The following is a 10,643-nucleotide window of genomic DNA, read 5'->3' on the forward strand; positions in this document are numbered from 1 at the left end:
GGGAGGGAGCCCCATGGTGACTCAGGGGGCACACAAAAACGCTAAGTACTGAAGTAACTCAGTCGACTGAATCAGTCTGAGGAAGGATCCTGATGTCACCTATCCATGTTCTCCAGAGATCCCGACCCGCTGAATTACTCCAGTACTTTGCGTCCTGTCGGTGGGTGAAGACGGGCTCGCTGGTGCACCTTGCGAGTCGGGAGTGCGGTCAGAACCAAGGGTCTAAACAGCCGGGGAGCCAGTGGGAGCCGGGGATGGGGCGACAGGTCCGTCTATTATTTCCAACATCTGTCATAAGGGAGTTGATTAATCGAGGGTTTACTGCATTGTCTTTGCGAAACAGGAGATGATTGAGAGCGTAGTTAATTCTTTCACGACAGAAGGACACGACCGGAAGGAGAACTCGATACTCGCAACGCCATCTGTGACCACTCAGGGAATTTCAACTGAGCTCTCCTAATTTTGTCCGGATTAGAGGGGTGGATGGATCATCAGTTGCCGGAAAATTGGTGTTCAACCTGTACAAGGTCTACACTCACGGCGTATAGCTGTACACCAGTGAGACATGAGCTACAAATAGAAACAGGACCTTCAGCCCATAGCATCTATACTGAGCACCCGTCCATCTCAAAATCCCAATTGCTTAATTCCATATCCCTCCATGTCCTTCTCCCTGACCTCGTATACCTACGTTTCCATTCCTAGGGGCAATATGTGCTTGCATACTCTGGGGCTCTCTGTCCAAAAGCTATCCCGTATAGATGCCCCTTAAGTGTTGTAACTGTTCCTACCTCAACCACCTCCTCTGACAGGTCATTTTAGATATCAACTACTCCTTGTATGAAACATTTACCCCTCAGATCCCCATTAAAGCTTCTCTCTCACCTTGAACGGATGGACACCCCCCAAGTACCGGGCAGTCGTACCATGGGAAACAGACTTGGGTTATCTACCTCCAAGGAAAAGAGAGTCCCCCTACCAATTTATCCTTGTAACTCAAGTCCTCTAGATGCAGCAACATTTCCGTGAATCACATCTTTCTTGTAGTAGGGCAACCGGAACTGCGTACAATACGCTTGACCAACATTTTGAAACCGTAACATGACATTTCAACACTTGTGCTAAATGCTTCAACAGATGAAACATGCTGCACATCTTCACCACTGTAAATACCCATGTAGCCACTATCAAGGACATATGTACTTCTACCCCTCATGGATCCCAATTTAACAACTTTCCCAGGGCCGTGCCATTAACTGGCATGGCCCGCCCAGGTTTAAGTTCCTAAAATGCATCATTTGATGAGTCAGAGATAATTCCACTTGCCATTCCCTTGCCTTCTCAGTTATCACTATCTAATCACAACAAGCCAACTTTCTTAATTGTTTAAGAAGGACTGCAGATGCTGGAAAATCAAAGGTAGACAAAAGTGCCAGAGAAACTCAGCGGGTGCAGCAACATCTATGGAGCGAAGGAAATAGGCAAAGTTTCGGGCCAAAACCCTTCTTCAGACTGATGGAGGGGGGGGGGGGAAGAGGAGACCACAAAGGCTACAGGAAATTGGAGAATTCAATGTTTATGCCACTAGGGTGCAGACTGCCCAAGCTGAATATGAGGTGCTGCTCCTCCAATTTCCGATGGTGCTCACTCTGGCCATGGAGGAGGCCCAGGACAGAGAGGTCGGATTCGGAATGGGAGGGGGAGTTGAAGTGCTGAGCCATCGGAAGGTCGGGTTGGTAAATGCGGAGGTGTTTGGCAAAACCATTGCCAAGCCTACGCTTGGTCTCACTGATGTAGATCAGCTGACATCTACTGCAGCGGATGCAATAGATAAGGTTGGAGGAGATGCAGGTGAACCTCTGTCGCACCTGGAATGACTGTTTGGGTCCTTGAATGGAGTCGAGGGGAGAGGTAAAGCGACAAGTGTAGCATCTCTTGCGGTCGCAAGGGAAAGTGCCCGGGGAGGGGTGGTGCGTGTGGGAAGAGAAGAATTGACTAGGGAGTTACGGAGGGAGCGGTCTTTGCGGAAAGCAGACGGGGGGAGATGGGAAGATGTGGCGAGTGGTGGGGTCACGTTGGAGGTGGCGAAAATGACGGAGGACTATTTGTTGTATGTGACGGCTAGTGGGGTGAAAGGTGAGGACTAGAGGGACTCTGCCCTTGTTACGAGTAGGGGGGATGGAGAGAGAGAGAGCAGTGTTATGGGGTATTGAAGAGACCCTGGTGCGAGCCTCATCTATAGTAGGGGAGGGGAACCCCCGTTCCCTGAAGAATTAGGACATTTCCGATACCCTGGTGTGAAACACCTCACCCTGGGAGCAGATGCGGTGTAGATGGAGGAATTAGGAGTAGGGGATGGAGTCCTTACAGGAAGCAGGGTGGGAAGAAGAGTAGTCTAGATAGCCATGGGAGTCAGTGGGTTTATAGTGGATGTCGGTCAGAAGTCTAAAACCTGCAATGGAGATAGTGAGGTCAAGAAATGGTAGAGAAGTGTCGGAAATGGTCCAGGTGTATTTGTGTGCCAGATGGAAGTTAGTGGTGAAGCGGATGAAGTCAGTCAGTTGTGTGTGGGTGCAGGAGGTAGGACCAAAGCAATCGTCGATGTAGCGGAGGTAGAGGTCGGGGATGAGGCCCTGGTACGCCTCGAACAAGGATTGTTCGACGTACCCGACAAAGAGACAGGCATAGGTGGGTCCCATGCGCGTGCCCATAGCTACACCTTGTATTTGGAGGAAACTTTCTTAATTGTTCAGTATATCACCAATTTTGATGTAATCTGCGAACTTACTAAACAGGCCGACTGCATTCTCATACAAATCATTACTAAATGACAAAAACTAACCCATGCGGGCTACCCGGGTCTGGAAACAACTACCAGCCTCAGCTTCCTACCATCAAGCCAATTTTATGTCCAATTAGCTACCTCTTCCAGCATACCAGAAGGATTGATGCACATTCTTGAGCCGAAATGTTGACACTTTCTTTCCCTTTCTTGTTGCTTAACCCGCTGAATTATTTTATATATACAAAAAACTGCAGATGCTGGATTATTCAACAAAAACCAAAGTGCTGGAAGAACTCAGCGAGACAGGCAGCATCTATAGAGGGACGGGACAGACTAAATTTCAGAACGGGGCCCTTCTGATTGGAGTAGAGGAGAGAAAGCTGGAAAAGAGGGGTGGGTTTGTTTTTAATTCCCCTTTTTGTAATTTCTGAATTCTGGCCATGAGGCCTCCATCTCCCCTTCCCCGGGATATCGGCTTCACAATGCAGTCTTCTTGATCAATAGTGTAAATCCCTTCCTCGCAACTTGTCACACAAGAAGCATTGTTTAGTTTACTTTACAGACTAGAGTGGAAACAGGCCCTTGGGCCCACCGAGTCCGCTCAGATCAATGATCCTCGCATTAACACTACCCTACAGACACTAGGGGCAATTTTACATTTACAACAAGCCAATTAACCTGTACGTCTTTGGAGTGTGTAGAAAACCCACACAGGCAACGGGGAGAACGTACAAACTCCATACAGGCAGCACCCATGGTCAGGATCAAACCCGGGTCTCTGGCGCCGCAAGGCAGCAACTCTATCGCTACGCCACCATGCCACCCTATCTGGTATCTCACATCATTGAGACAATAATCCTATCCATCCATCAATCATGTATGGTAAGCTTGCCTTCAAAACTATATCACATTCCCATATGCCGATCTATGCTCCGAGTACACCCGCCTTCGCTGTGAGGCTTTTTAAATGAAACAAAATACAGTTTAGCTGATCAAACGTCCAGGCTCCTGGTCCCACCCTTGCTTGGCCTGCAAACTATACTTGCTTGCTTTAACCTCTTTAAGGCCAACTTTGAAGGAACTATACAGGAACTCCCTCAAATTGATTACAGCAAGTTGTCTAAAGGTAAAGAACAGTCCGGAAAGTGGGAAGTTTTTAAAAGGAACCAGCGGCCAAGCTAACTGTTCGATTAGCTTTAAGATAATTATGGACAGGAACTCGCTCAAGTTGATTGAAGCAGGTCGTTTGCTGGATGAAGAACATCCAGAATGTGGTAAAAGTGTGGTGACTAGAGTTCAGGGCATGCATGTTCCTGTGAGAGTGAAGGGCAAAGCAGGTGGCAGTAAAGGACCTGTCCCACTGTACGAGGTAATTCTCCCGAATTTCCCCTGATTTGAACTCGGAGAATTATGGTAATAGTCGTTCGTAGGTTCTCGGGGCTCGTGTGGACATTTTTCACAGTGCTGAAAAAATGTTGCGAGTTACCGCGTTTCCCGAGTACCTGCCCTTACCATTACGAGCCGCTACGTGACATCCACGAGCTACGACGTAGGGAAGGCATGGGGCAGGTTTGCAGCTTTGATCGTGTATCTCTGGAGGAGTTTCAAGAATTGAGGAGCATGCTAAAATAGCAAATCAGGAGATAGCTCCGACAGATAAGGATAATCCCAAGGGAATTTATGTACATTAAGGGGAAAAGGGTAACCAGAGAGGGAATGGGATCACTCAGTAATCAAAGCGGTCAACTCTGTGTGCAGCTACAGGAGATGGGCAAGGTCCTCAATGACTATTTCTCCTCTGTTTTTACCATGGAGAAAGATACGAGGACCGGGGAACTTGGGGCAGTCAATGGAAATGCCTTAAGGGAAGTCAATATTACTGTTGAGGAGATGGTGAAGGTCCTAACACACACGAAGGTGGACAAATCACCAGGGCCTGCGCAGATATATCAGAGGACACTGGGAAGTTAGAGAAGAAATTGCAGGTGGCCTGGCTGAGGTTTATGAGACATCATTAAAAAGAAACTAACGAATGACTGGAGGGTGGTAAATGTTTTGCCTCTGTTTACGAAAAAGTCTGGGAACTATAGGCCAGTGAGTCTAACATCTGTGGCTAGTAGGTATTGTGAGGGATAAGATAGCGAATAGGCATACAACACTGCAAAGATAAACGGGAAGCTTTTAAAAAACAACAGAAAAAGACAATTTGGGGAGAAAAGATGAAATATAAAACATAAAAGAGGATAACAAAAGTTTATCAGACATACAGAGAGTAAGAAAAAGAGGCGAGTGGGTGTTGGACCACTGGAAAATTATGCTGGAGAAATGATAATGGGGAATAAAGAAATGCAGATTAATTTTTTTTTTCTCCTTGCGTCAGTCTTCACAGTGGAAGACACCAGCAATGTGCCTGAAATTCAAGAGAGTCAGGGGATGGAAATTCGTGGAGTGGTTATCACTAGGGAGAAGATGCTTGGGAAGCTGAACAGTCTGAAGGTGGGTAAGTCACCTGGACCAGATAGACTGCACCACAGGGTTCTGGAGGACGTGGCTTTAAAGGTTGTGGAGCTAGCAGCAATCTTTCAAGTCAGGAATGGTTCCAGACAATTGAAAAATTAGTCCTCTGTTCAAGAAGGGAGTGAAGCAGAAGAGTGGAAACAACTATAGGTCAGTTAGCCTTACTTCAATGGTTGATAAGAATTGAGAGTCCATTATAAAGGATGAGGTTTCTGAGTACTTAAAAGCACACGATAAAATAGGCCAAAGTCAGCATGGTTTAGTGAAAGGGAGATCTTGCCTGACAAACCTTTTGTGATTCTTTGAGGAAGTAAATAGCAGAATAGACAAAGGAGAGTTAATGGATGCTGTTTATCTGGATTTTCATCTTAAGAAGAAGAGAGCCCATGATATCAAAGGGCAGATATTAGTATGGATAGCAGTATGGCAGAAGGCAAAGAGTGGCATTAAAAGGGTTTTTTTCTGGTTGGCTGCCAGTGACTAGCGGTATTCCGCAAGGGTCAGTGCTGGGTTCGCTACTCTTCACGGTGTATATCAATGATTGGGATACAGTTGAAGGTTTTGTGGCCGTTTGCAGATGATATGAACATAGGTGGAGGGGCAGGTAGTTGTAGAGAAAGCATAGAGTCTACAGAAGGACTTGCACAGGTTGGGAGAGTGGGTTGAGAAGTGGCAGATGGAATACGGCGTAGCAAAGTGTGGAGTCATGCATTCTGATAACTGGAATAAAAGCTTAGATTATTGTCTAAATGGGGAGAGAATTCAGAAATGGGAAGTGCAAAGGGACTTGGGAGTGCTAGAACAGAGTTAATTTGAAAGTTGAATCAGTAGTAAGGAAGGCAAATGCATTTATTTATTTAACATTTATTTTGAGTGGGTTAAAATATAAAACAGGGATGTAATACTGAGGCTATACAAGCCACTGGTCAGATCACATTTGGAGTATCGAGAGCAGTTTAGGGCCCCATATCAGAGGAAGAAAAGCTGGGAAGGATCCAGAGGTTGATGACAAAGATCCCAGGAATGATTGGATTAATATATGATCAGCGTTTGAAGGCACTGGGCCTGTACACACTGGAGTTTAAAAGGATGAGGGGGGATCTTATTGATACTTACCAAATAGTGAAAGGCCTGGATAGAATGAATGTGGAGAAGATGTTTCTACTAGTGGGAGAGTCTAGGACCAGAGGCCATAACCTCTGAATAAACAGAAAGTACATTTAGAAAGGAGAGGATGAGAAATTTCTTTAGTCAGAGCGTGGTGAATCTGTGAAATTCATTGCTACAGACAGGTGCGGAGGCCATCAGTGGACATTTTAAGGTGGAGGCTGCTTGATTAGTACAGATGTCAAGGGTAGTGGAGAGAAGGCAGGAGAACGGGGTTGAGAGGGAATGATAGATCTGACGTGATTGAATGGCGGAGTAGACTTGATAGAACCAATGGCCCAATTCTGAACATAAATATGCATTTAGATGGACAAGTGCTGATAAGGGAGAGGGGGGGGGGGGGGGGGATGAAGAAAGGAAAAAGGAGGAGCCCGAGGGTAGAGCTAGGAAGGGGAGGAGACAGCAAGGGCTAACGGAATTGGGAGAATTAAATGTTTATACCACCCAGACTGCCCAAGCGGAATACGAGGTGCTGTTCCTCCAATTTCCGGTGGTGCTCACTGTGGCCATGGAGGAGGCCCAGTACCGAGAGGTCGGATACGGAATGGGAGGGGGAGTTGAAGTGCTGAGCCACCGAGAGGTCAGCTTGGTTAATGCGGACTGAGCGGAGGTGTTCGGCGAAATGATCACCAAGCCTACGCTAAGTCTCACCGATGTAGATCAGCTGACATCTAGAGCAGCGGATGCAATAGATGAGGTTGGAGGAGATGCAGATGAACCTCTGTCGCACCTGGAATGACTGCTTGGGTCCCTGATTGGAGTCGAGGGGGAAGGTAAAGTGACAAGTGTAGCATCAAGAGAGGGGGTGGTGCGGGGAGGGAAGGGAAGAATTGACAAGGGAGTTACGGAAGGAGCGGTCTTTGCGGAAAGCAGACGGGGGTAGAGATGGGAAGATGTGGCGAGTGGTGGGGTCACGTTGGAGGTGGCGAAACTGACGGAGGATTACTTGTTGTAAGTGACGGCTGGTGGGGTGAAAGGTGAGGACTAGGGAGACTCTGCCCCTGTTGTGAGTGGGGGGATGGGGAGAGAGAGCAGTGTTGCGGGGTATTGAAGAGACCCTGGTGCGAGCCTCATCTACAGTAGGGGCACTGAGTCAGAGTACCGAGTGTAGAAGTTGTGAGATCATATTAGAGTGGTACAGGACATTGGTGAGGTCACATTTAGATTATCGTGTTCAATTTTGGTCACCTTGGTTTTGTTGTTGTTGCTAAGTTAGAATGGGTGCAGAGAAGATTTACGAGGATGTTGTCTGGTGGGCCTGAGATACAGGGAGAGGTAGTTGAGCAGGCTGGGCCTTTACTTGGAGCGCAGGAGGAAGAGGGGTGATCTTATGGAGGTGTATAAGTATGAGATCATGAGGGGAATAGATCGGGTAGATGACCAAAATATTTTACCCAGAGTAGGAGAATCAAGAACTAGAGGGGATAAGTTTAAGGTGAAGTTGTGTGGGGCCCACCATACCCCCTCTCCCCGCACCCTCTGGGCCCACAGAAGCCGGGGTGAATGTTTCTTCACAGCGAACCCACCTCCACCATGACTGCGGTCCGGCTGTCGGCAACGCAGGTGCAGCCGCCTTGTCCCCGGCGCCGAGTGAGCGAGCGAGTCCCCGGCCTTCGCTCAGGCCCGCGGTCACCGCGGCAACGCTGGGCTCACCCGCCCGCCGGCGACAGCGACACTCGCACACAGCGGCCGTCTCCGCACTCACACCCAAAGATCTTAGAGCAGAGCTCTAAGATCTTTGCTCACACACCCTCCCCGCCCCTCCCCCCGCCGGAAACAGCGACACTCGTTCACAGCGGCCGTCTCCGCACTCACACCCAAAGAGCGGACCTTTACTCGCACACCCTCCCCTCCCCGCCCCGCCCGCCGGCGACGGCGACACTCGCCCACAGCGGCTCCCGACGTACTCACACGCAAAAATTATAGAGCAGAGCAAAGATCTTTGGAGCAGAGCTCTATAATCTTTGCTCACACCCCCACCCCCAGCACCTCCCCAGCGTGGCTGCAGCAGCCACACACACACACCACATCTCAATCTTCAATTAATAGCCAAGTCAATAGATATGTTTAATATAGATTCTTGGTCTTGATCTTGGGTGTTGTGGGGAGAAGGCAGGAGAATGGGGGTCAGGAGGAAGAGATAGATCAGCCATGATTGTGTGAGATTCAAAATCACAAATGCTCTCGAGACAAATTCAGGCAAAGAAGTGTTTTTATTAATTTCATATTCTGCAGAATAGGTGCCTCTCCTCTGATGTCCCCTAGAGGCACAACAAAGATGGAGATGCTTTCTATCTTTATACATTTCATTTCATTATTATCACATCCTCATCTCTCCCCATTGAGCTTCTTCCAATCAGAACACTAAGGTTTATATTCCCACGAGAACGTCTCGGAACGTCTCCTGACGTCAAAGACTCTTAAGGCTTCTGCTGAAGTTTCTATCTGTTTGCTACTTTTTATCTGGAATTTCTCTGTTCTGTATATCGTTACTTTCTATTCTACCAGCAGTCTGGCTTCTGCTGACACCTTATTTCTTTCAAAGTTATATTTCAGAGTTCTAGTATAAATCAACCATCTCTATTAACCCTTTTCTCACAATTGGATGGCGGAGTAGACTCGATGGGCCGAATGGCCTAATCATGCTCCTATGGCTTATGACCTTAGGGCATTTTAATCAAAAAGGGAATTAAGTTAACAAATACTTAAATGGTTTCAAGGACATTTAATGTAAAACTAACTCAGCTTTGATGTGCAGGAAGGAAATGCAGATGCTGGTTTAAACCGAAGATAGACACAAAATGCTGGAGTAACTCAGTGGGATAGGCAGTATCTCTGGAGAGAAGGAATAGATGGTGTTTCAGGTTGAGACCGTTCTTCAGACTGACAGTTGGTGGAGAGAGAGATAGAGGTATGGAAGGGTAAGGTGTTGAAACAACAGATCAACACAGATGTTGGTCAAGGAAATGTAAAATGTAGGCCCAGTCTGAAGAAGGGTCTCAACCAAAAACATCACCCATTTCTTCTCTCCAGAGATGCTGCCTGTCCCGCTGAGTTACTCCAGCATGTTGTGCCTATCTTCTATGTAGAATAGTTCATTGATGACTGAGGGGAAGTTGACAATGAGGTATACAAACAGTAAAATTAATCAGGTGGACAGTGAAACTAGTCGGAGAACTAGGGTGGGGAGAGACGGAGAGAGAGGGAAAGCAAGATTTCCTTGAAGTTAGAGAAATCAGTATCATACCTCTGGGTTGTAAGCTGCCTAAGTGAAATATGAGGTGCTGTTCCTCCAATTTGCATTGAGTCTCACTCCAGTTACTCCAGCACTTTGTGTTTATCTTTGGTTTAATCAGCATCTGGGGTTCCTTCCTACACATGGTAACACCAGCCTTGGTCTCAATCACGACGTCAGAACAAGCTGACACTGGAAACAGAATGACCCCATAAAACCGGCATTTTGTAAGTAAATGAGAAAATGGCAAATCAAAATTGGAAAGTGGCAATAGCAACAACAAAAAAAGGCATTAGTAGAGCTCCTTTTATGTGGCAGCATAGGTGCTACAGTTGGGGATAAAAGATAAGGGGGAGTTTTATGATTAAGGGGAATATCATGGCAGGAGTCTGAGATGACTGAAGAAGAAGTCTGAAGAAGTGTTTCAACCCAAAACATCACCTATCCAAATCTCCAGAGATGCTGCCTGACCAGCTGAGTTACTCCAGCACTTTGTGTTTTTTTTTTTAATGTGAATTATAAATTTATTATTTAGCAGGATTACAAAATTATTTGCAAACTGTTTGTTTAAATATAACCCAGGTTTATATTTTACAATTATTTTTTATGAAGGCAGTTTCGGGCTCCAGCATACAATCATAGAATGACATAGGTCAGAGAAGGCCATTCAGCCCTTTCTCCCTGTGCCAGCTCTTTAAAGAAGCTATGTAATTACTCAATTTCACTCGTTCACCGTAGTCTAGCAAATGCTCCAGTGCAAGCATTTATCCAATACCTCTTTGAAATGTATTATTGAATGTACTTCAATTGCTTTAGAAGCAGAACTGTACCAATTACAGCAAATAACAGCATACATTTCTTTTCACATCCCTTTGGTTTATTTTCAAAGTGTTTCCAATCAAAACCTCCAAATACTGCAGTTAATAGAATCACATTACA

The 10,643-nt window shown here is 46.6% G+C and overlaps 1 protein-coding gene across 1 annotated transcript in view; it reads right to left on the reverse strand.

The window, feature by feature from the left end:
* The window catches only part of plrg1 (pleiotropic regulator 1), a 42,277-nt gene extending 34,125 nt beyond the window's left edge, over positions 1–8,152 (reverse strand). The window contains exon 1 of the mRNA XM_055635302.1: positions 7,996–8,152. Coding sequence (XP_055491277.1) covers positions 7,996–8,004 — 9 coding nt within the window. The 5' untranslated portion in view covers positions 8,005–8,152. The remainder of the gene's footprint in view (positions 1–7,995) is intronic.
* Positions 8,153–10,643: the final 2,491 nt, after the last annotated feature.

Source organism: Leucoraja erinacea, chromosome 1 (genome assembly GCF_028641065.1).
Source record: "Leucoraja erinacea ecotype New England chromosome 1, Leri_hhj_1, whole genome shotgun sequence".
In the NCBI taxonomy this organism is placed as follows: Eukaryota; Metazoa; Chordata; class Chondrichthyes; order Rajiformes; family Rajidae; genus Leucoraja; species Leucoraja erinaceus.